The sequence below is a fragment of the Dendropsophus ebraccatus genome, chromosome 6, assembly GCF_027789765.1.
Source record: "Dendropsophus ebraccatus isolate aDenEbr1 chromosome 6, aDenEbr1.pat, whole genome shotgun sequence".
Taxonomy (NCBI): Eukaryota; Metazoa; Chordata; class Amphibia; order Anura; family Hylidae; genus Dendropsophus; species Dendropsophus ebraccatus.
In genome coordinates, this window is record NC_091459.1 from 126556746 (window position 1) to 126583518 (window position 26773).

General features: G+C 42.1%; 1 protein-coding gene across 1 annotated transcript; it reads right to left on the reverse strand.

Moving 5' to 3' along the window:
• Positions 1–3728: 3728 nt before the first annotated feature.
• LOC138795071 (cytochrome P450 2K6-like) lies at positions 3729–26406 on the reverse strand. The gene is made up of 9 exons (XM_069974025.1): positions 26224–26406; positions 23534–23696; positions 20340–20489; positions 17834–17994; positions 15737–15913; positions 13738–13879; positions 9019–9203; positions 6290–6431; positions 3729–4434 (listed from the first exon to the last, which is right to left on the reverse strand). The coding sequence occupies exons 1-9, from the start codon at positions 26404–26406 to the stop codon at positions 4256–4258; spliced, it is 1482 nt and encodes a 493-aa protein (XP_069830126.1). The 3' UTR covers positions 3729–4255.
• Positions 26407–26773: the final 367 nt, after the last annotated feature.

Below are 26773 nucleotides of genomic sequence, written 5' to 3' on the forward strand. Positions count from 1 at the left end.
TCCCATAACATTGGCTGGTTTTCTGTGTAATAGGGCCATTGATCAGCCAATAAACAAGCAACTAATCCCTCACTTCTGACCTGTCCAAAAAAAAGTAATATGTGTGGACAATGGCTGATTAGCACCAGGGTCACAGGAACAATCTAGGGATGGTTTGTGTAGTCCTGGCCAAGACATGTAAAAAGTTCTAGTACATACAATAGGCTATCAATCAGCCGAGATGCGTCTAGCAATGACAAGAATCCACCTAGATATTGTAAATTTTAATGGATGTTGTGACTTAATAAATAAGTAGTTTTAAGGATTCAAGAGCTAGAATGCTCCTATCTTTTACATCTAATATGTCTTTATTAGAGATGAGCGAACCTGGAGCATGCTCGGGTCGATCCGAACCCGAACTTTCGGCATTTGATTAGCGGTGGCTACTGAACTTGGAACGTGGAAAACATGGATATAGTCATTGGCTGTATCCATGTTTTCCAGACAACCTTAGAGCTTTATCCAAGTTCAGCAGCCCCAGCTAATCAAACACCAAACGTTCTGGTTCGGATCGACTCGAACTCGAACCCAGTTCACTCATCTCTAGTCTTTATACAACAATATATTAACTGGGAAAAAAGCTCAATACCTTTATCTCAGCTCAGTATTCTAGACTTTCCCTGATCAGTAGAGCCAACTTGGTTACTTCCACACAGTAACGATGCCTCCCATGCAGAAAATATATCTTCCTAGTACTGGTGCAATGGTGACCAGGGGGCTGCCAGATGGTATTAGCAGGAGCTAGGGGTATTGTGGTACTGCTGCAACACTAGTCACAGGGCTTAAATGGTACTTTAGCTCTTCCCTCAGTCTTCACACACTCTGTAAATTACCGATATTACCCCTTATTACAGTGTGATTGTGCAAGACTTAAACACAAGGATTCCAGGAGTAATTTGGGAACAGTAAACTTTACTTGGAAGTTCTTAAAGGTGAAGATACAGCATACAATAACAACTTTATGATGAGAAAGAACGTTAGTGACAAGTGAAAATAGTTTGGGAGGCAGACTGTTAGTTATAGTAATTTCCCTTCATGAATATACAGTTGCACTGTTTAGCACAGGAATGAGTTTTGGAAGACGTAAGAATACTTGAGATAATATATCAGACTTGGGGTTATTTGTATTGAGGTTTAGATAGAAGTGAAATGGCGGACTACTATGAGGGGGAATGTCCATACAGAACTGGACTCTGCTGGAGAGAGTCCTAGCAAACTTACTGCACTCACAGTATTAGATCTGTCAAACTGGGATCAGTATGCAGAGCAGCACATTCAGTAGTATCTGGCCCTAGTGTGTTACCAGAAAGATCTGACTTTCAATATTTGGTCAAGAGAGCTCAGCAAAAGCAGCAGAACACATGGGCAAAAAGAGCAACTTCTCCAACCACTGGCTAGAATTGAACACTGCAGAATGCAGGAAATGACTGAAGACTTTACTTTGAGAACGATATCAAAGAAAAAAAAAACAGCATCACAACAGGCTGCACATTAAAAAATAACTTTATTGACAAATATCTACTATTACAAAATGGTCAAAAGAGCAGAGCATGGGAGACAAGCCTCCTCCATAAGATCATCAACTGCAAAAAAACAAAACATTTAAAAACATCACTACCTGTATCCTGCTTGTGTCCAAGACAGGATGACCCATAACACATAGACCTTATTGCACCACATGGAAAACTCACTAAGCTAAATAGTGCCAAAAAAAGTAATCAATAATTATGTATGCACGTCAGAAATAATGAAATCACCATGTGTGGAGTAAAAATAGTGTCAATTGGGAAAAAAAAACTTCACCAACACCACGGCTTTCTCAGAACTTTGAGAATGATGACTCCCTCAGCATGGACAGCAGGTTTTCCTCTGGCGTAGTTGCACCTCTGGTGAACTTAGAACTGCATAGCTTTGCAGTCTAGAAGAAAAAATAGAAGCAGTCCATACATCTCCACTATACTGTTCTGAACTAATCTCAGCTCATATAGACTAAAGGCCTGTTTCCTATTAGTGGAGAGAAGACTGAGGCAGCTTGATTGTAACCCGCATGCATCATATGTCCTAGGGGGAGTTACTCTGGGAGAGTCGCTGATGGAGAAGGATCTGGTTATACTTGTAGATAACAGACTAAAGAACAGTACACAATGTCAGTCAGCTGCTTCTAAGGCCAGCAGGATATTGTCATGCATTAAAACAGGCCTGGACTCTCAGGGCAGGGATATAATATTACCGCTTTATAAAGCTTTGGTGCGGCCTCATCTGGAGTATGCCGTCCAGTTTTGTAACCCGATTCATAAAAAGGACGTTCTAGAGCTGGAGAGGGTACAAAGACGGGTAACTAAACTCATAAGGGGAATGGAGCATCTTAGTTATGAGGAGAGATTAAAAGAATTAAATTTGTTTAGTGTGGAGAAGAGACGTTTAAGGGGAGATATCATTCATTTATTTAAATATATAAATGGCCCCTACAAGAGATATGAGGAAATGATGTTCCAGGTAACCCCCCCCCCCCCCGAAAAGAAAAAAAAAAAAAGACAAGGGGGCACTGCCTCCGCCTGGGGAAAATAAGGTTCAATCTCCGGAGACGACAAGCCTTCTTTACCATGAGAACAGTGATGTATGGAACAGTCTACCACAGGATCTGGTCACAGCAAAAACAATGGAGGGCTTCAAAACTGGCTTAGATAGGTTCTTAGAAAAAAATATCATAAATGCGTATGTATAGAACCTATCCTCATCTGTCTCCTCCCCTGTATCTATCCTCTCCTTGGTTGAACTTAATGGACATGTGTCTTTTTTCAGTTCAGTATTACCTATGCAACTATGTGAAGATCAGGAGATTTCCTACCAGTCTTATGACCCCATCCCCATCTCCTACCAGTCTTATGACCCCATCCCCATCTCCTACCAGTCTTATGACCCCATCCCCATCTCCTACCAGTCTTATGACCCCATCCCCATCTCCTACCAGTTTGGCAGTTAGATATTTATGAAACAAGCAATGTAAATGCTGGGGTATGTAGAGCAACAAGAAAGTTCCCCTTAAACAAAACATGGACATTGATCGGCCTACTGGACACCCCTGGAACAAGCTGATGAACATACAAAACTTTAAACTTAGGCAATGCTGGGTAATTTTTCTAGCGATGTCAGTTTTTAAAAGCAGAAAAAAAAAACACCTAGAAATATAACCGTGCCATAGATTGTCAAACCGTTCTTGTGAATTTAAACCCCGTTCAATTCATACGGTGAAATCTGCAACAAATCCACATGTAACACATAAATCCACAGAGAAAAAACTTTAGATTTTCTCACTTTTTGAACATTTCATATTATTTAGGCTATGTTCACACAACATACAAACAATGGCCGTTGTTTTAAATACAAAATTGCATTGAAGTCTACGGACAACATCCGGAAATAATTGACATGCTCAAAATCTCGACGGCCGTTGTTCAATACATTGTGTGAAGCAACGGCCGTTGTTTGCATTGACTTCAGTGCAAATCATTGCAGTATAAAAAGAACGTTTGTTCTTTAAATTGCAAATAACGCCCGTTCTTTGCATAAACAGTATGTTTTGTGAACGTGTGAGCCTTAGTATCAACACAATTCATAAACTTTGTCTTGATCTTGTTAGGTTTGTCATTGCAAATTATTGTTGGCAGCAGTTACTAAGTTTAAAGGAGAAGTCCGAAGGAGACAAAAAAAAAATTCAGTTCGGGCTGGGGGAAACATAATAAAGAACATAACCTTACTGGCCCCTGTGCCCACGGAGTGCCACTTCCGTCTCCAAACACCCCCACCGGCATGCTCCTAGTATCCCTCCAGGAACGTCATGACCGTCTAATAGATGCCCTGCTCAGCCAGTCAGTGACTGGGGCGAGAGCCCACTGCAGTAACTGATTGGCTGAGCGGGCTAAATCCCACCTTTTCCTGGCAGGTTCGGGGAGCCTGGTGAAGCAGCGCTGTGCAGGCATAGGGTCCGGTAAGTATAAGTTCTTTATTATGTTCTTTATTATGTTTCCCCCACCCAAACGTTAGCATTTTGCCGGATTTAAATTGGCCGTAAATATATATATATTAGCATGGAGGATCCGGGCATCAGCAATGTCATCTGTTCCACCTGGCATAGTCTAGAACCAATCATATTGTATGGTAAGAGACTACAGTACATGGGTTATCAAAAGGAATTCAAAAATGTCCAAGTTGTCCACTAATGGCGAGGGATAGCACAGATCAGATGGTTCTGCGGGGGTGTGACAAAGCCAACGGCTGGCGTGAGATCCAGTTTTGACCCAGGAAGAGCCTTAAATGTGAAGTTCTGCAGCAGCTTAGTAAAGAAGAGGAAAAGCATAACTTTAGCCAAGTTTTCTCCGATACAACTTCTCTTCCCTACAAAAAGGAGAACAGAGAAAACATATGAGTAATAGTCCATCATGGAGTTTGTATACACCAAAATTTAGTTAAGCAGTATTCCCTCACTCAGTTACCATAATTGTCTCACATCTGAGCGGAGAAATGAGTATAATGTAAAGGAGACCAACATAATAAGGGTTCTAGTTACTCAACAGCACACCAACAAAGCACAACTGAACCTCAAACTGATATCAATACAAACAAATCTTTATTGAGTAAATAATTTAAAAACCCATGGAATGACAAAGAGCAGAAAAGGAATGAAGCAGTCAACCACTTCTGGACAGAGGTTAAAAAACACACAACAACGAACATAAAAGCAGGGGGTGATGGTGGTAACTCATAAAGGTGTAATGCAGATGAGAACAATATCCTATCTGCTAAATCAAAGTATGCATACACCTAGATCCTAATATCTCATACATAGTAAGTGTAAATAAAGTTAGGTAAGCAGTGAGGTAAAGAGTTCACCAGCAGCCCCCACCCCGACGCACGTTTCGGCTATGCCTTCTTCAAAAGGGGGATGCTGTCTAGTAAGAAGGCCCCAATATAAATACCTATACTCAGCAGACTGAAAACCAATCATATTATCCCTCAACAGGTGTAAATAATCATTATAATTACCCAGAAGCGGCAAAAGAACATGTTGCCGGGTTCGGCGTCTGTCCGCCATCCTCCTGTGACGTCATAACGCCACGTCCGTAAGTCACGTGGAGCGCGTCAATCACGTGATGCGCGCTCAAAGGAAAATGAAAACGCCCGTCATGTGATACATATTGATCACGTGACCCGTCACGTGTGCCACGGCGTCATGACAAAGCCACCGTATACCTACGCATTGTTGCCATCTAGTGGAACTCACTAGGTATTGCCACTGCCAGCAAAAAACAGATAAATACTGCATATTAAAGGGAAAGGTGCTCACTAGTGCAGAATAGACCATAGGACATCCTATATCGCCAATAGGAAATTTCATTTATAAAAGATGAAATGGATCAACGTGTATAATAAGGATTGCATAAATAAATAAATAAATAAATTAATTAATTATAAAGCTACACAGAAAAAATAGAAAAATACATAAATACAGCCACCCACCATCGAACAATGTAAAAAATGAATATGATGAAAATGAATTTGATGAAAATAAATATATAGTGGTCATCATATACATTTATGACGAGAATCTATATAGACAATAGACCTCAAAGTGAATTAACATATCATTACATAATTACCTATAAAAATTCATGAGTGACAGTGTATCAAAAACAGAAATATGATGTACAAATGTACAAAAATAGAAAAATGTACACATATATATCTATTAAAACAAAGATAGTCAATATCTACAGTGCGGAGGATAAGTGTAAGTGCTAGTGCAACACACGTGTGATGTGAAAAAGTGAATACACACAAATAGTGACAAAGAAAAAAACAAAAGGGGGACCCACAAAGTGCCAAATTACAAGAGACGCATCTGTATAAGCGAGACAGAAAAGAGAAAGAAAAAGTGCTTACGTGCAAACTTTCAATGGGGTATGGCTGTATGATAATGCAGACACAAGAAAAACCTAAATACGCAGCATGATATAAGAAGTAATAATAATAAATAATAAAACTATGGCGATGGTATAAATTGACCAAAAAGTCCCATTATGGAGTTTGGTAGCAGTGGTTGAGTGGTCTACCCAATTCTGATAATACACAGAGACGTTTTATAGTGCTACTGATTGATATTAACTAATAAGACCAAAAGATTGTATCCAAGAGGGTATAGCTAAGGACTGCATTTGTAGGTCAATAGTTAAAAAGAATCAATGTTACTCACCAACAGAAAATGGTATAAAGGCCTCATTGTTAACAAAGTTTCCATCAGAGTCCAGAAAATGTTCCGGGTAAAACTCATCGGGCTTGCTGAAGTATTTGGTGTCCCGTAGGACGGAGGTCAGGGATGGAATTATCTGAATCCCCTGAAATGATTTGTAAATTGATGAATTATTCTTTTTGAAAAAAAGTTCTTAAGGCAAGACCATCACATATATATGGCCACTAAATGGCCAGAGCCCCAGAACTCCCTATTAGTTTTATTAGTCGCCATCCCATATTCTATTTTGTTCTTCTTCTGAAACATAGGGTCCTACTGATTTTAAAATAAAGGAAGACAAGTTAATTACAAAGCATTTCAGGCCCATTCCATATACTTAATAAATACATAGGAAGGGAGGGAGAATACTAAATGAGGCATTACATTTCTAACTTTTAGTGGGTAGCATCTTAGGTCATTTTGAGTCCCTACTTTATTTTTTTTGGCCCCGGACAATGGTACCATTTTATACTGTCCTGCTTCCTACTTTAATAAAACACTATTTTATAGGACATAGGAAGAAAGGATATGCAAAATAGCTCTCAAACCTCTTGAGCAAAGAGATGTCCCTTCAAGTCTCGCTCAGTCAAGGAGCCTTAGAACATTGACTGGGGATTTTATACCAAGCCAAACAATCTCTCCAAAAGGAAAGATTTCCCATCCGTAGACAGCAGTTTCGGGGTTTTTGCCCCTCATTAGTGCAGAGCAGGGTGTAGGCAGGCTAGTGAGAGGTCTATCGATGTGGGTCAAAGGGGTAAGGAGAAGCCATCATAAAGATGTGCGGAGACTTAGACCATTGCTGCTCCACTGAAAATTCTGAAAAGAAAGGATATGCAAAATAGCTCTCACGAGCAACATTGGTCTGTAAGTCTCCACACATATTTATCAGCTGCTGTATGTCCTGCAGGACGTGGTGTATTCTTTCCAGTCTGGCACAGTGCTCCCTGGTGACACCTCTGTCATGTCTATGTCAGGAACTGTCCAAAGCAGAAGAACCCCCCCCCAAAAAAAAAAAAAAAAAAAAAATAATATATATATACACACACACACGCACACTTTTTTTTTTTTTTTTTACTGCTTTGGACAGTATTTTAATGCTTTGGACAGTTCCTGACATGGAAAGTATATAATTCATAACCTTATAAATTAGTTTTAAGTGATTTTGCTGTGCAAAAGTAGAAAAGCATAAAAACCAACAAAAACAAAATAAATATAACTTTCACTGCATGGTAAATGCTATAACAAAATAAACAGCATTTTCGGGAGACAAGATGAAAAAAGTCAATCAAATCAAAATAACCTGAATGGCCCAAGATTCAAGATTGCACCAGTAAAACTACAGCGTATATATAAATAATTACCCTTACACGACTCCATCAACATCCTCACTGGTTTGGTATCACAGAAACACTGCAATTGTGCACAGCACCCAAAAGCCAACCCAACAAAATCTGTGCCAAAAATGCAAGATGGTGCCCTATTTCTTCTGAGCCTTGTTGTGTGCCCAAATAGCTGATTTTGGTTACATATGGGATACTACCTGACTCAGAAGAAATCGTTAACACATACTGGGGTGCCTGTCCTCATTAAACCATTGTGGGGGAAAAAAAGTTACATTTTGTTTTCTTTGCCTATTGCTAAAAGCCTTCCTCAAACACCCATGAGTTAAAACGCCACTAGAACCATTTCTTAACCCCTTCATGTCAAAGGTCAATGATGCACAGATGTCCAAGACAAATTGAAGCAATGTTCCTCCTCGCTATAAGGCTGGGTTCACACTGCGTTTTTGCAATCCGTTTTTTTTTCTTCATGCTTTTTTTTTTTTTTTTTCTTTGTACAGATAAAAAAAAAAACTGGCTGCAATTGTGTGCATCCATTTTGACCTGTTTTTTTCATTGACTTCCGTTATATAAAAAAAACAAAAACAAAAAAAAACGAATCAAAACAGATCCATTTTGATCCGCTTTTCTTTTTTTTTCTATAATGGAACTCAATGAAAAAACGGTTCAAAACAGATGCACACAAATGCATTTGTTCTTTTCATCCATTTTCTGAAAAAAACAAGAAAAAACAAAAACGGATGAAAAAAAAACGCAGTATGAACCCAGCCTAACTCTTATTTTTCCACCTACAGGAAAGATTGGGATGTTTTTTGCATCATGATCTCAAATTTTTATAGGTATCATTTTGGTGTAAAAGAAAAATTTTTGTATATTTTTTTTCTGATACATAATTAAATAAACAAACAAAAAAAAATCAGCAATACTGGTGTTTATTTTTTCTTTTTATTTTCACTTACGCTAACCACGGTGCAATTTCAAATACTACTATATATATATTTTATTTATTTATTTATTTTTTTTGTTTAATGGGAAAGTAGGAAATTTAAACATTTATTGTGGCTTTAATTTATAAGTTTTTTTTTTTTTTTTTTTAAATACTGTATGTTGTAAAACCTGACAAAATGCCCTAATAAAAAGAAAGCCCCAAAATCCACAAAGTGCTCCTTTATTTCTGAGGCCTATGCGTGAGTCAATCCTCAGCCCGATTCTCTTATCAAACATTTCAAAGGAGTTTTTTTCTTTTTCTCTCTATTTTAGTAAGATTTTATCCCTCATATCACCTCTTCAACTTACCCCCCCCCCAATGGTTAAAAGACCACAAAAGAAAGTTCCTTACACCAAGACACTTACTTTTGGTATGAAGAAGCCCTTCAGGGTGACATCTTGAGCAGTCATATGTGGCACGTTAGTTGGCACAACACTGGAGAATCTCAGGATCTCATTGATAACAGCGCCCGTGTACGGCATTTTCTGGCGGTGCTCATACTGAGGCTCAGCTGAACCGATAACTGCTTCAATTTCTTTTTGAACCTTTTCTGTTATCATAGTAAGAAGTACCCTTAATTTCATCAAGTCTTTGCTAAAATCTAACATTAAACAAGCACTAAAAGTTGTCTACCATGTTGAACTTTTTGGGTTATAGCAAAAGCTAATTTTGGGGGACTGTATTTTTGGCTATTTGCAGCCCACAATATGGTCTAATTTACTATAGCTGATTATTCACCATACAGCAGTTTTTTCACCATACATGGTCCACAATAATGTACTGTGCGTTTAAAGGGGCTATTCGGCATGAAAAATCTTTGCTCTTTAATATTTTCTATATAACTGCAGCTATATAGTAAACGTTTTCTCACTACGGACAACTCCCTTAAAAGAGCTTGTTCAGGGAGCAGAAGATGGATGAAGTTTTCCGCTCCACAACACCCACTCTCTGAACCTCTCGGAGAGGACAGGTGGATATCCCAGCAGGCAAAAAAGGTGTATGAACACAATTTGATGTGAAAATTCGAGCTCTTAGGCTCCGTTCACACAGAGCAAAACAGCCTCCCTGCCATAATGACAGTCTATGGGAGGCTCGCACGCCTCCTCTCTCTGCGCTGAAGAATGGACATGTCCATTCTTTAGCACAGAGAGACGTGAAGAGAGGAGGCGCATGGGCCTCCCATAGACTGTCATTATGGCAGGGAGGCTGGCGGGATTTCACAGCGGAATTCCGCCAGTTTTGCTCCGTGTGAACAGAGCCTAAGGGGCCTATTCCACGGAGCAATAATCGGCCGAATCGGCCCAATCGGCTGATTATCGCTCCGTGGAATAGAGAGAACGATCAGCTGATGGTCGTGTCATCGGCTGATCGTTCATTTAGGTTCAAACCTAAAATCATTGGTCGCAACCCGCACATCGCTACATGGAATAGTGGGCGCGGCGGGCGACCAACAGTTTTCAAAACATCATACATTGCCCGTCCAGGCGCAGGTTCTCTCTTTCTCTCCCGGTCCCGCGCAGCAGCAGCTTCGGAGTGGCCTGTCTGAGCTGATAGACCGCTCAGCCAATCACTGTCCAGGACCGCCGCGGCCAGTGATTGGCTGAGCGGTCTGTCAGTTTAGACAGGCCGCTCCGAAGCTGCTGCGGCGTGGGACCGGTAGAGAAGGGGAAGACCTGTGCCTGGACAGGTAATGTATGAAACAAGGGTTGCAAGGACATCGGTAACGCTGTCCTTGCAGCACTCGCTAAACGATTGTCGGGCCGTGGAATAGGCCCAGTAAACGCGTTTACATTGCTTACTAACAGAGTCTGTTAGTTATTAAATAGAAATCCAGGATCAGATCCCAAATTGAGGACATGTATAGAGGAAAGACTAAGGGTACGCGCACACTGCGGAATGGTGATGGATAACCTGTTGCGCATTCCGCAGCTCGCACCCGCCGGCACACTGTGGCGGGCGCACGTGTCCCCGCCCTTGTCATAGACTCCATTCTATGCAGTCCAAAGAATGAACCTGTTCCGTCACCATTCCGCAGTGTGCACATACCCTCAGACTTCTTTGCAGTTACAAAGCTGAACATGTGAACACAGCCTTGTGAAGAATTCTATTCCGGAGGTTGAATAGTTCTATTACTGCAGTTGTCATTAAAGGGAACCATTCACCCCGTGGCCCCCGTTAGAAACAGACAAACAGTTACATAAAGGTCAATATACTTACCACATCGCTCCCGGTCCCGTCCCGGATCTCGTTGTTGACACTGAGAAATCGCCGAATCTTCTTCTCGCGCCCATTATGGTAATGAGCGCCGCCGGCCCGAAGTCCAGCCTTCTCCCCGCCTCCGACACTTGATTGACGCCGGGTCTTCTTCCTCCTCGTCTTCTTTCTTCTCGCCGGATCCCGCGCATGCGCCGTGACGGTCGTTTTCGGCGCATGCGCAGTTCACAATTGAAGCCGCTCCACAGCTTCAATGTTTACTGCGCGTGCGCCGATTGTCAGAGCTGAAGTGACGTGTTGGACTTCGCGCATGCGCGGTACACAGGAACGTCACGAGCACGTATCCTGTTTACCGCGCAGGCGCAGAAGAGATGACGAGACCTTCGCAACGGCGCCTGCGCGGGAATTCGTGAGGAGACTAAAGACTGAAGACGTCAATCAAGTTCCAGGAGGCGTGGATGGGCGGCGACGAGAAGAGGACCTCATGAATAAGTTGGACTCGTCCGTCGTTTCCTATGGACGTTGGACTCATCTCAGCTCATTACCATAATGGGCGGGAGAAGAAGAATCGGCGATTTCTCCGTGTCAACAACGAGATCCGGGACGGGACCGGGAGCGATATGGTAAGTACCCCCTCCCGGTAGACCCATAGTCTCAGCTGTCGCATCTGTCACTGAAAGCCTATCCCAGTTTCTAGATTGGGCTCTTAGACCATTGCTCACAGCAGTCCCATCGTATCTTAAGGATACGGGCGATTTTTTGCTTGCCCTCCAGGATATTTGCCTCACTCCTGGTTGCTCCCTCGTGTCGGTGGACGTCGAGAGCCTCTACACCCGCATCCCACATGATGCGGATGTTGAGGCTGTCGGTTGCTTCCTCCGGCAGGCCGGGCAGCCCCCCGAATACATTGACTTCATCACTGAGGCCCTCACATTCATACTGACCAATAACTGCTTCACATTTGAGGACCAGTGGTACACCCAGAACGTCGGGACGGCAATGGGGACACCAGTATCTTGCACATACGCAAATTTATTTTTGGCGTTTTTTGAGAGTGACCTGTTTTTTTCCGCAGCCAATCCCTTCATCAAGTTTATTAAAACGTATTTTAGGTACGTAGATGATATTTTCATCATCTGGGAGGGCACGGAAGATGATTTCTCTAACTTTGTACACTATTTAAACACCACTAACTGCGTCAATATGGCCTTTACGAGTGTTTTTGGAGGGACACGGTTGGAATTCCTGGATGTTTTGGTGGAGATACACATGAGGTGATCTCCACCTCCATCTATAGGAAACCAAATTCGTGTAACTCCCTCTTGCACTACCACAGTTCACACCCTGCCCATACCAGGGACGCTATACCCTACAGCCAAATGCTGAGGGTCAGAAAAGTCAATAGCGACGAGAATGGTTTTGAGCGACAGGCTGAGGAACTCAAAGGTAGATTGCTCGAAAGAGCATATCCAGAGAAATTAGTGGATGTAGCCCTTCAGAGAGCACGCAACACCAGGAGGTGCGATTTGCTGAGGGGAAACAGAAATAGACAGGATAAGAAATCTGATCGCTTTTCCTTTATCTTCAGCAACTCTCCTATGAACGATACCTTACGCCAAATTATTCATAGACACTGGGGCATCTTGACACAAGATGCTGATTTACAAGAGAGCACCGCAGCCAGACCCATTATAGCCCACCGCAAGAACAGAACTGTCGCTGACGCGATCAAACCACCACCTTTGAAACAAAGGAAGGAATCCTGGCTTAGTGCCTCCACACCTGATGGAAACAAGAGGTGCGGGAACTGTTCCTACTGTCCGCAAATGCTCAATGTAGCTTTCATCAGTTTAAATGGTGTAGAATGCCGAGTTAGTAACCTGATCACCTGCAAAACCACATTCGTGGTTTATGCCATCATCTGCGACTGCGGACGGTTTTATGTAGGTAAGACTAAGCGAGCCCTAGCCACCCGATACAAAGAGCATTGCTACTCTGTACGATCAGGGAAAGGCGTACCCAGATTAATTGATCACGTACGCCAAGTCCACCAAGGGAATACGAGATGTCTCAAGTTTTGCGGGTTGGAAAGAGTTAACCAAGTCTCGAGAGGCGGAGACCGCCACCTAAACCTACTACGCAAAGAGACTCTATGGATTTCTAAACTAAATGCCCTCGGTCCTTTAGGGTTAAACGAGCGCAACGAGTTTGCACCGTTTGTTTAATATTATTTTAATCTGTTTGTATCACTTACACTATCATGTATTTAAGCACCTCCTTAGTGGCATGGCGTCATTCCGTAGACCGGAAGAAGCGTGGGAACACGTGAAACAATTGTTGTCTACCACTGAACAGACACCTGCCTCCACTCCCCCCTCCCTGCACATGTGGATGTAACCTCCATTAAAGTACCCCAGCGGCACACTACATTGGTGAGTGCACGTATCTTTCATTCTTTTTGTTTGTACATTACCTGACTTATTATACGGAGCACCCTATACACAGTGGCCATATCGGGGATACCTTGCTGGACTCTCACCTGTGAATCCGGTTGCCGGAGATTGCGAGGGCGGTGCGATCCACTCTCTCCTGTTTCGCGATATGGTAAGTATATTGACCTTTATGTAACTGTTTGTCTGTTTCTAACGGGGGCCACGGGGTGAATGGTTCCCTTTAAAAGTTGCATTTTGTGTTAAAATTGGAAAAACTGCTTGTTATATTAGTTGTTTTGCTCTTGTTTATGTATTTATTTAATTCATTTTTTATAATTTTTTAAACCTAATTTGCAGCGTGGTTTGAATAATTTTCATTGCCACTATGCAAATGTTTTTGTTGTTTTTACATCCCCACAAGTTGTCATATGTCCTTACTCTGAACCTCGGGATACTTCATCATTAATAGAAGACTCCATCTCAGCGTGCTAGAAGTGGTATCCATTCCAGCCCCAAACAAGTCTGCTACAAGAGATGTGAAGTTTTCATCATGAAAATATAACTGAGGGCTTGGTTTCTCCTGAAATAAAAAAAAAAGTATGGCACATATATGTAAAAAACTAAATATTAATAATAATTATTAGAGATGAGCGAATACGATTAGATCGAGATGGTATTTGATCGAATATTACAGTATTCGAAAGATTTGAATTCAATCAAATAGCGTGGCCAATACGCGGGAAACATTCGAAAGCTCTCCCATCGCAGTTGGCGCTTTTTAAAATCTAATCACCATGCAGGGAGGCCGTGAGGGACCCTGGGACTACGCCCGCAGCGCGATAACAGCGTTTACCCTCATTGGATAGCTGAACCACATGACCTTGAATATTTAATACTTGACTTCCGCCTCTCGACCACAGATGAGCTTTAAACCTAGCCAGGAAAAGATCTTGCAGCAGGGAGAGAGAGGTTTTAGTAGCATTTTGGTTAGGCAGGATTACTACTGAACCCAAAAGTCCTTTTCAGGGCTAAGATCCAGGAAAAAAGGTCATCTTTGAATCCAAAGCACTGTGCTAAGACATAGATGATATAACAGCATCAGCATCAGCAGGTGTATTCATTCCAGTACCCTGTGTGTACAAGTGACTTATAGTGTCCCTGGTTTAGCCCACTAAGGACACGTTAATGTTATACATACTGTTCCAGTTGCCTAGTAAAAGGCACGTGTAGCGATTATTCCAGTAGCCCAGTAAAAGGCACGTCATACATACTGTTCCAGTAACGTTCGTACAGCATGATGCGTGATACGCACGAATAACGTGACGCTCTCCGGACGCACATTGGAATCATGTATGTAACGCTGCACAAAAAATACGAACGAAATGTGTGAACATTGCCGTAAACATTCGTAAAGCGTTCACAAATATTTTTCCTTCGCAGCTGCGGAGAATGGCATTATACTGCGATTTTGGGGTGTTGGGTGCACCCAGGCATGCTCCCCCTAATGTCCCAGTGTCATTCCGGAGGTGTTCGCATCATTTAGGGAGGTTTCATGGGGGACTTGGTGACCTCCAAGTGGTCAAATTTGGATTTCCAAGTGCCAATAATTTTTTTTCCCATAGACTATAATGGGATTGAATATTCGTTCGAATAGTTGAATATCAAATTCTCGAAAGTCTAATATTTCACTACTTGCTCATCTCTAATAAATAATAATAATAATAATAATAATAATAATAATAATTTTTTCATCATCCAAAATTTTACCCTCAAACAGTTTATAATTGATGGGGCTTTGTTTTTATGACACAGGGCTCCAAATCCCCAGCATGAATATAGATTTAATGGATCACAAGCAAGTGGAGTAAAAATATAAAGTTGCTCAAAAAGTGAGTAAAAAAAAAAACTTTGGAATATATACTGTATCTCAAAGGCTGACTCCAGCTAAGTCACTCCCTTGAAATCTGCCAAAAACAATACTGGTGAGTAAGGGGAGTAAGTCACTTCCCCGAAATTTACCCAAAAACAATACTGGACAGTAAGGTGCAGATGAGCCCAAAAAGGGTTCAATGCAGTAATAATAAAAAATAAATAAATAAATTTTTAAAGCAAGATGTAGATGCTAAATTCCTTTTTTAGCATATTCTAAATGTAGTCCCATACATCTCAATTGAAGGAAGGATCACAAAATACAAGTACTCTACGCCAGACCGATAATCCAAGCTTTAGGGAAGATGCCAACAGCCCATGGGCAAAGGGGAACCTCAGATTTCTTCTGCTCTAAAACATTCGGTCTTAACCTTCTTCAAGAGCGTTAAAACATAGGGTGGGGAAGGACAATGACTATTGTCATCCACTTACATCTCTGCACGCAGTTAAATTAACTCTTTCCATCCCTCCCAACCAGTATCATCAAATCTCAATCTTATTACGTTACCTCTTTCTGTTTGACAAGAAAAGAATCTGCTAAATTCCTCTGGTCATTGACATCCAGTTGATCCCTTTGTTTTTCGAAGACCTCTCGATAATATGAATGCAATTCAGCAGCGGTCGCTGGAATAGTTTGGTGACTTCCCGGAATCCAGCGCATCAGGGATGGAAATGCATTGTACAACTGCGGAGGAAGAGTTAAAGGAATATTGAGTTGATGGAAAAGAATTGGGGAGGATGGGCAGACCCTGAGTGATCATGATACAAAGTCATGTGCAAGTTAGGGATGGCAGGATGCGTTTGGCATAAAATCGATGAAGGGTGTGTAGGCTTTTATGCAGATAAATGTGCCTTCAGAATATAGATAAATGTTACAAATAGGTTTAATTTAGGTCTATACTTATATGTATTTTGTATATTTAAGACCATTTCTTTCAAGCTGTACAGGCGGGAAAGGGGGGGGGGGGGGGGGGGGGCAACCTTTATATCAACCGGTGTTGGAGAGTTATCGAGAAATTAACTGCTGTAATGTACAGCTGCTGTATGTCCTGCAGGAAGTGATGTATTCTTTGCAGCCTGACACATGCTCTCTGCTACTATCTCTGTCCGTGTCAGGAACTGTCCAGAACAATAAAACAATAGAGGTTTTCTATGAGGATTTGCTAGTGTTCTGGACAGTTCCGGTCACGGATAGAGGGGGCATCAAAGGGCAATGTGTCACACTGGAGAGAATACACTACTTCATGCAGGGCATACAGCAGCTGAAAAGTAGTGGAGGACTTGAGATGTTTAAATAGAAGTAAATTTTAAGTTTGTATAATTTTATGACACCAGCTGATTTTAAAATATTTTTTCCCAGAGAACCCCTTTAGGGCAGCTTCACACGTACCGACTCGCAGCATTAATAACGCTGCGAGTCAGCTAGGTCCTGGCAGATCACTTTCACTACATACACACAGCGGTCTGAACGACGGCTGCATGTATGTAATTCTGCCGGCCGCTTCACCCCTTCAGCTGCCGTCCGACTCCCGCTCTGCATACATTACCTGTCCTTGCTGCACGGGGTCCTGGCGTACTGCTCTCCCGCCCGGCCAATCAGTGTGTTGCCCTGCCGCAGCCACTGATTGGCCGGGCAGGAGAGCAGTACGCCGGGACCCCGTGCAGCGAGGACAGGTAATGTGTACAGAGCGGGAGCCGGGCGGCAGCTGAAGGGGTTGAGCGACCGGCAGAATTACATACATGCAGCGGTCGTTCAGACCGCTGTGTGTATGTAGTATAAGTGATATGCCAGGACCTAGCCATTATTACCGCTGCAAGTCGGTACGTGTAAAGCTACCATTAAGCTTGTCAATGGTACAATAGTTAGCGCCACTGTTTTTTCTCTTTTCCTCTACCTTCCTCTTTCAGATAGATAATTGACAAGAGGGCCATATCTTCCAATTTCATGTTCAGAAAGCTTAATTCTCTGGGCGTATGACAGGCAGCGGTGGGGAAGTAGTCATCTGGGCAGCTCCCCGCCTGTATCTAGTCACCGAGTTCTGCCTGTCAGCGCATTTGGAGGGGATAAATGACAGGCAGAGTGGTCCTTTACTGGCTGACAGGCAGAGCATGATGACTAGATTTGGGCGGGAGCTGCCCACATGACTACCTCACTGCCGCTGCCTGTCACACGCCCGGGGGATTAAAGTCCTTTTTTCAGGTATACAGCTACTGCTGCAGCCGCGGCCGGTACGTGCAGCGGCTGCTGCAGGAGCTGTATACAGCAGTTCAGAGAACCATATCAGCCCGATTGGGCTGATTGGTTCCCTTTAAAACAATCTATGATCTATGAATTCACCTAGACAGAACTGGATGTGCATGGAGATAGTACTACATACATTCAACTTTCCCAGTTTCTTTTTTTTTTTTTTTTTTTTTTTCCATTTCTGTGGCTTTCTCACATTACACCTTTCCCTCAGACTCTCGGACATACTTCGGAGGGGGAGAAAAAAAATTGCTGGTGTCAGAAAGTTATAAAGATTTGTAACTGAACTCTATTATAAAAAGCTTGAGTGTTCCAGTGGTTAGCAGCTGGACTACATTGGAATGAAAACATTGAACTCACCATGCCCATGAGGGAACCCATAGTCTTAATATTGGTTATTATTATGGTCAAAAGTCTGTGAAGTTTTGGATCATCGTAATCAAAGCGATGGCTGAATATTATAGAATCAATGATATTAGCGATGGCCGCATTCATTATCATGTCGTTATCAAAAGGTTTACCTAAAGAAAGAGCAAAAGGTAAGAAAAAACAATAAAAAGCAAAAACAAAATTGTCAGGAACAGAGACGCGCACTGTTCCTGCCTCTGCCAAGGCGCGCGGCGCGGCTGGGAGTAACGCCAGGAGCGGTAACATGCAGGAGCGGTAACATGCATGAGCGGTTGCTGGGGGCGCGCCGACGGCATCCCTAGCAGCCGCCCTGCACGTCTAGATCTCAGGCCATGCTCAAACGCCACTACGTTCTGCTGTTGAGCGGGACTGCCGATCGCGTCCCCGGCAACCAGCCTGCTATGTTTATCTTTTCTTCTGTGTGTAGCCGCGGCCGGGACCTCACCACCCCCAGTCGACCGGCATCAGGTGTATCCTTGATGGTGACTGACAGCTGACCTAGCCAGTAAGCTGTCAGCACCTAGGTTCCTGTTCACTATAAGTCCCAGCCCCTGCTCTCATTCCAGTGCCTGTGATAGCGCCTTGTGCCTTGAAATAGCAATCTCCTGACCATTTATTGTTGTTTCTTTGACCTTGGATTTCATACCCTGACCTTGCTTTCCAGATCCTGATTTTGTACCTTCACTGCCCGGCTGTTGCTGACTTTTAGTTTCCTGACTATCCCTCATTGTCTTTGTTTGTCTTGTTTTGATTTGTGTTGCACTTATTCTAGTGTAAGGTTTGTTGACCAGTTGTCCTCAGTAATTCTTAGTACTGTTTGTGTCAAGTAGGAAGGGACAGCTGGGGTGGGTGCCAGTCTAGGGCTGCACTTGTCTGCGTGTCTTTCCAGTACCCTACCTGACACAAATAGAAGTAGTCTTATAGTAGTTATATTCTTGTATATAGGGGGCTGTATTATAGTGGTTATATTCTTGTATATAAAGGCAGTATTATAGTAGTTATATTCTTGTATATAGGGGGCTGTATTATAGTAGTTATATTCTTGTATATAGGGGGCTGTATTATAGTACTTATATTCTTGTATATAGGGGGTCGTATTATAGTGGTTATATTCTTGTATACAGAAGCAGTATTATAGTGGTTATATTCTTGTATATAGGAGCAGTATTATAGTAGTTATAGTCTTGTATATAGGAGCAGAATTATAGTAGTTATATTCTTGTATATAGGAGCAGTATTATAGTAGTTATATTCTTGTATATAGGAGCAGTATTATAGTAGTTATATTCTTGTATATAGGAGCAGTATTATAGTAGTTATATTCTTGTATATAGGAGCAGTATTATAGTAGTTATATTCTTGTATATAGGAGGCAGTATTATAGAAATTATATTCTTGTATACAGGGAGCAGCATTGCAGTAGTTATATTCTTGTATATAGGAGCAGTATTATAGTACTTATATTCTTGTATATAGAGGCAGTATTATAGTAGTTATATTCTTGTATATAGGAGCAGTATTATAGTAGTTATATTCTTGTATATAGAAGCAGTATTATAGTAGTTATATTCTTGTATATAGGGGCAGTATTATAGTAGTTATATTCTTGTATATAGGGGGCAGTATTATAGTAGTTATAGTCTTGTACTGTATATAGGAGCAGTATTATAGTAGCTATATTCTTGTACATAGGAGCAGTATTATAGTAGTTATATTCTTGTATATAGGAGCAGTATTATAGTAGTTATATTTCTGTATATAGGAGGCAGTATTATAGTAGTTATATTCTTGTATATAGGAGCAGTGTTATAGTAGTTATATTCTTGTATATAGGGGCACTATTATAGTAGTTATATTCTTGTATATAGGAGCAGTATTATAGTAGTTATATTTTTATACACCATTAGGCTATGTTCACATTGCGTATGAGACCGGCCATTCCGTGCCCCAGACCGGGTCATGGAATGGCCGGTCTCTGGCCGGATCATCTCCTAGGACATAATACTGCCACATTCTGTTCTCCTAAGACATAATACTGCCACACAATGTTCCCCAGGAACATGTGCGCCCGCATCAGAGCTTACCATAGCACACAGTGAAGCGAGTGGCCGCAGAAAACTGACCTGTCAGTTTTTTCCGGCGCCGTATGGGATCCCGGCCAGAGCGTATACGATGTGTGTACGCTCCGGCCGGGATCCCATTGCACATAAAGCTTTGTTACACACCGCAAAACTACGGCCGTAGTTCTGCGGCGAGAACTACGGCCGTAGTTTTACGTTGTGTGAACATAGCCTTAGGTAGTATTATGATTAATTTATAAAAGTTATTGTCTGTATTATAAAAATCTTATAGTATTTATATACTCAGTTGCCTTGTAGTTATATAAGGCCTTACATGATTTGCTCATGATTGTATTACTTTGCTGTATAAACTTCAGTATAATAAGACTAGTTTTTACCTTTGTAGGATTTGAATTTCTCCACTAAACAACTGGCTTCCTCGTTGATCTTGTCTTCTATGATTCTCCTTCCCATACCAAAATCCCGTAATGTAGAAAGTGTGAACCGTCTCAAGGTTTTCCAGTTACATCCATTAGTGAAGATTACACCTAAATAATAGACGTGGACAGTGAGTATATGAGTTTTTATGGCAGTTTGAGGAGAACTCACCTGTGACAGGAATTGTCCAGACCAGTAGCAAATGCCCATAGAAAACCCCTTCTGCTCTGGACAGTTCCTGACATGGACACAGGTGGCAGCAGAGAGCACTGTGGCAGATCCCGACAGTCTTGATCTGGGTGTTTCCAGTAATGCCTGTCCTGTGCCACTTTCCTCCTCTAGTAAGACCTGGCTCCTCCTCCAAGTCTGTTCCTGACTCCACACACCTTCTATAACACAGTAGGTGACTGTCCTGGTGGGTGAAATGTCAAAATTGTACAATCACCAGGAAGCAGAAAGAACATTAATAGAGAGAACACAGATACAGGTCAGCAGGACTTAGGAGAGGCTGAAGAGATTGGGCAGTAACTTGTACTTGAAGTACTGCATCTGTATACTTGCTCAGGAGTATATGACTTGCCCTATATGGGATGAGGGATATGGGTTGTCCTATAAAGGCTGTAGCTGTGGCTCTATTATGTTATGGGGCACATTGTGTGGCGTTATAATATTCTAATGGCACGGTGTATGGCACTATAAAGCCTGTGCACTATTACATCCTGGTGGCACAGCATGGCAGTATTATGTCCCGGAAAACAGTGTGAGGCAGTATTATATCCTGGTAGCAGCACAAAACAGTATTAGAGCATAGTATGTAGCATTAGTATGTCCTAGGGACCAGTGTGTGGCAGTATTACATCTTGATGTGGCAATATCATGTTCTACGGCTGTAACATGTCCTGGGGAACAATGTCTGGCAGTATTATATCTTGGTGGCATATTATGTCCCAGAGGCACAGTCAATATTTTGACAGACAATATTTTGTCCTACAAGCAAAGTATGTGATGGTATATCCTGGGAGCATAGTGTATGTTGGTGTTATGTCCTGGGAGAACAGAGTGTGGCAGCATTATGTCTCCTGTGAGAACAGTGTGGCAGTATTATGTCCTAGGAGAACAGTATGTGGGAGTATTATGTCTCCTGTGAGAACAGTGTGTGGCAGTACTATGTAGCCTGTGAGGACAGCATGTGGCAGTATTATTTCCTGGGGGAACAGTGGGTGGCAGTACTATGTCCTGGCAGAACAGTGGGTGGCAGTATTATGTCTCCTGTGAGAACAGCATGTGGCAGTATTATGTCCTGAGAAGACAGAATGTGGCATTATCATGTCCTGGGAGGACAGCATATGGAAGTATTAGAAGTATTATATCCTGGAAGGTCAGTGTATGGCAGTAATATGGCTGGGAGAACAGTGTATAGTAGTACTATGGCCCGGGAAAACAGTGTGTGGCAGTATTATGGCCCAGGAAAACAGCATGTAGCAGTATTATGTCCTTGGAGAACAGCTTATTGCAGTATTACGGCCGAGAGAACAGTTTGTGATAGTATTATATCATGGTTCCTGGTAGACTGGGAGAACAGCATGTGGCAGTATTATGTCCTGGGAGAACAGTGTGTGGCAGTATTATGTCCTAGGAGAACAGCATGTGGCAGTATTATGTCCTAGGAGAACAGCATGTGGCAGTATTATGTCCTAGGAGAACAGCATGTGGCAGTATTATGTCCTAGGAGAACAGCACGTGGCAGTATTATGTCCTAGGAGAACAGCACGTGGCAGTATTATGTCCTGGAAAACCAGCATGTGGCAACTTTGATCAGAAAAAATGTCACCAGAGAATCACTGCAATTACAGTAAAGCAGTTACCTCTCTCGATAATGGTTCTGAAACATCTTTATTTTAAAGTTAGTGTTGTGCATTTACTCTGTCACTTCCCCTGGATGTACAGGAATAATGACTGTTTAATTTGCTACTTTTATTTTTCTTCTTTTGTTGAAAGTGTGGTTTACATATTTAAGAGCGGCGGCAGGGAGTCGGAGGGCGTTCGTATGGGGCTGGGAGGGCTTGATATTGGATACAGGCTGGTGGAGTTGATATGCTAGGGCTGCTTTAAAGGAGACCTGTCACCCCCCGTGCCAGGACAGAGCCCGGCCGACCCTCCGGTGCAGACCCATATACTTACCGCTTCCGAGAAGTCCCACTCCTGGACCCGCCGCCGAGATATCTCCATCCGAAGCCGTGCGCGCGCTCACCAGAGAGGAGTCCGACGCCCATAGAGAATGACGGCTCCGTTTATTCTCTATGGGCATCGGACTCATCTCTGGGAGCGCGCGCATGGCTTCGGATGGAGATATCCCGGCGGTGGGAGCGGGACTTCTCAGAAGCAGTAAGTATATGAGTCTGCATCGGGGGTTCGGCTGGGCTCTGTCCCGGCATGGGGGGTGACAGGTTCCCTTTAAAGTCCCAGTTTGGCCCTGAAACTGCCCACAGCAGCCAATCACAGCTTACACCAGTGTATATTTCATATCCATTGATAAATCTCTCCCCTAATCTTTACTGGGGAATCTGTTGGCGCTACACAAATAAATATTATTATTACTCGGTTTCCCTGAAAATAAGACATCCTCCGAAAATAAGGCATAGTGGAAGATTTACAGACTAGCTTAAAATAAGGCATCCTCCTGAAAATAAGGCATCCTCCTGAAAATAAGGCATCCCCCTGAAAATAAGGCATCCCCCTGAAAGTAAGAACCCTGCCACCACCATGCCGCTACCCTCTGCCACCATCCACCACCAGCCCCTTGTGGTCCTTCACCGCCAGGCATACCACTGGTCCATGGCCCCCACATCCTGCCTCACACCAGAGTTCACATGCTGCCGCACACCCGAGTTCATGCTGCAGGGTGACGTCACTCAGCATTGCTCCTGCCTACAGCAAGCACATACTGAGGATCCAGGACTTTGGTTAGTATCATTAAGTATTCTTCTTCATGGAAAAATAAGACATCCCCCGAAAATAAGACATACAGTAGCATATTTTTGGGAGCAATAACAAATATAAGACTTATTTTCGGGGAAACACTGTATTACTTTTTAATTAGGTGTGTTTCCAGACAAAAAATGTTCCATTAAATCATATCACATAGAAATGTTACCGTGTCCTCTTGATGCATCCACAAGAACAGGCAATATTGGTCTGTCGGCAAGCTCATCTGCGTAATTGCCAAGAGCTTCCTTCACGGTGTCATATCCACACAGCACAACCATCTTCTGGACTCCGATCTTTAAACTGAACACTGGGCCGTACTTCTTAGCAAGCTGCAAAATACAAGTCAGTATAAGGTCAGGGCTGCACTGCAACTTTTTGCTACAATATGTTAGCTATGGAGCTGCAGCTGTTAAAATCAAGCATGTAGCGTTGCCTTAGGTTGCAGCGTAGCCCTTGCTTAATAGCATAAAGTTTTTCAATACATATCATATGTCTGGTTATGATACTATATACGTATATATTATATATTTTTTTCTTTTTTGCCTGCAGAACACAAGCAAAAAGCAGGCCAAACACCAATAATAGTAAGACTTGGGGCTGTGAAGTCGGAGTCGGAGCTAGTTTTGTCTGGAGTCGAAAAAAAAAGGTTCTTTCATAATCTTTCCAAATTTTATTGACTTTTCATATGAATTTTTAAACACTCCTTGTTAATATAGTTTATGTTCTATCAATCTGAGTCCCCTATTTATAAAAAACATACATTTAGTTTCCTCCATATATCAGTAATAAAGCACTGGCCCTAATAGATGAGGGTGGTCAGGGAGAAATTGTCAGTCACTTTTGAAAGAGTCCATTGTGTATCTGTGTGTTTGTGTATGTAGATGTGTGTGTGGAGGGGAGGGGGTGAGATCTGTGCTGTTCTCTTCCTGGATGCTGGATGATTGTATATGAGCAGTGTAATATGAAGCTATCCTGTGTAATTAAGAGAAGGAGGAGGAGAAGCCATATGTAGTGTAGCAGTAGCATCTATCAGTGTAGGGTTGTGTGTTTTTTTTAATTGTGCTATGGCTGCAGCAGGCTGCGTGTGTGTGTGTGTGTTATGGCTGCAGCAGGCTGTGTGTGTGTGTGTGTGTGTGTGTGTGCGCGCTATGGCTGCAGCAGGCTGTGTGTGTGTGTATGCTATGGCTGCAGCTGTGTGTGTATGCTATGGCTGCAGCAGGCTGTGTGTGTGTGTGCTATGGCTGCAGCAGGCTGTGTGTGCTATGGCTGCAGCAGGCTATGTGTGTGTGTGCTATGGCTGCAGCTGTGTGTGTATGCTATGGCTTCTTTTTCGGACCATTCTCTGTGAACCCTAGAGATGGGTGTGCGTGAAAATCCCAGTAGATCAGCAGTTTCTGAAATGCTCAGACCAGCCCTTCTGGCACCAACAACCATGCCACGTTCAAAGGCACTCAAATCACCTTTCTTCCCCATACTGATGCTCGGTTTGAACTGCAGGAGATTGTCTTGACCACGTCTACATGCCTAAATGCACTGAGTTGCTGCCATGTGATTGGCTGATTAGAAATTAAGGGGTAACGTGCAGTTGGACAGGTGTACCTAATAAAGTGGTCGGTGAGTGTATGTATATAATATACACTATATTCCTATACTTCTACATTACAGATAATAATAATAATAATAATAATAATAATAATAATAAAATATAAATATATATACACACATACATACACATACATACATACACACACACACTCACAGCTAGATCGGAGTGGAGACAATGAGCTCTCAACAATGGGAGGGAAAGAACAGCAAAACAGGAGAAGGAGACAAGTTTACTCAATAAATGTGTATGCAAATAAATTTAGGAGAAATTCTATAAAATTAAAAAAAAAAAAATACAGGAAGGCAAATGGGTACAGGAACATAATAAAGTGTACTTACCTATCCTCATGCCACCATAGCACTGCTTGAATGACACTGGAAAGAAACCGGTTTCCAGCAGCTCCTGCTAATGCACTGCCTGCTCAACCAATCAGTGACTGGGGCGGGACACCGCTGGAGCCACTGACTGGCTGAGCGGGCAATCCATCAGTAGGGCCATAACATTCCAGTAGCAGGACCTGGGGCCATGAGAAGTCAATGAAAATTATTTATGGCGGCTGTCCAAGAGAGGTGAGAGCAGTGCAATGGAGGCATAGGGACAGGTAAGCATACTTTCTTTGTTATGTTCATGTACCCAAAGCTGCCCCCCCCACCCCCGCCTTCCTGAATTTTCTTTTAATTTTATGCGACTTCCTCTTTAACTAGATGAGTTCTACAAATGTAACTATTTTAGCGGAGGTAAGAATATCCCTTTAACAAAAACAATAAAAGGCATTTTTTCATCTAGCACAAACAGGTTTTGTGGTTGAAAAACTTCTCTCTTAGGTGCAATCCTCAGGTCCATTTAATGGCAAATAACGGACGTTGTTTTTCAATGACAGCAATTACTTGCCACTAAATGACGACCACAATTAAAATTTCAACAGTGTGTGAACATAGCCTTTTTGTGTTTTCAGTCCACTTCTGGTTTTGATTGCAAAACACAGAGTGGGAACATAGCTTCAATATAGTTTACGTTGGTGCGGCTATATGTTTTTTTCCTATGGGACCATCCAATGGAAGTTTGCAAAAGTTTACAGGTCCATTTCATAATGTTGCACCAGACTTTACAACATGAGTGGTACAAGTAAACAGTTATAAGTATACAGTCAATTATACTCATATGGTCAAGTGAATCTAGTTAGGACAAGACACTCAATCTTATAGACAGCCTTGAAATATATCAACGGACCATTGATCTAAGGATCTTACCTCTTGAAATGACAAGTAAGGCCTATTAACATCCAAGTCGAGCATATTTCCGATAATTGGTAACGGCTTTGGACCTGGAGGATAATTCTGTGGAACATCTTCCTTCTCTTTGTATAGAACAATTACCATGAAAATAAACGTTATAATGGATAAGAGAACTGTTACTGGATCAAAGGGAAACATATCCTCAGAGGAACCTGTGGAGGATAAAAGAGAATTCGTGAATTATAGTGTTAAAGGAATACAAAAAAAAAAAAAAAAAAAAATATATATATATATATATATATATATATATATATATATATATATATATATATATTTATTTAAATACAGTTCCTAACATGGACAGAGATGGCAGCAAAGAGCACTGTGTCAGACTACAAAGAATACACCACTTCCTGCAGGACATACAACAGCTTATAAGTACTGGAAGACTGGAGATTTTAAATAGAAGTCATTTACAAATTTGTACACCTTTCTAACACCAGTTGATTTGAAGAGAAAAAAAATATCTCTCCGGAGTGCCCCTTCAACCCCTTAAGGACAGAGC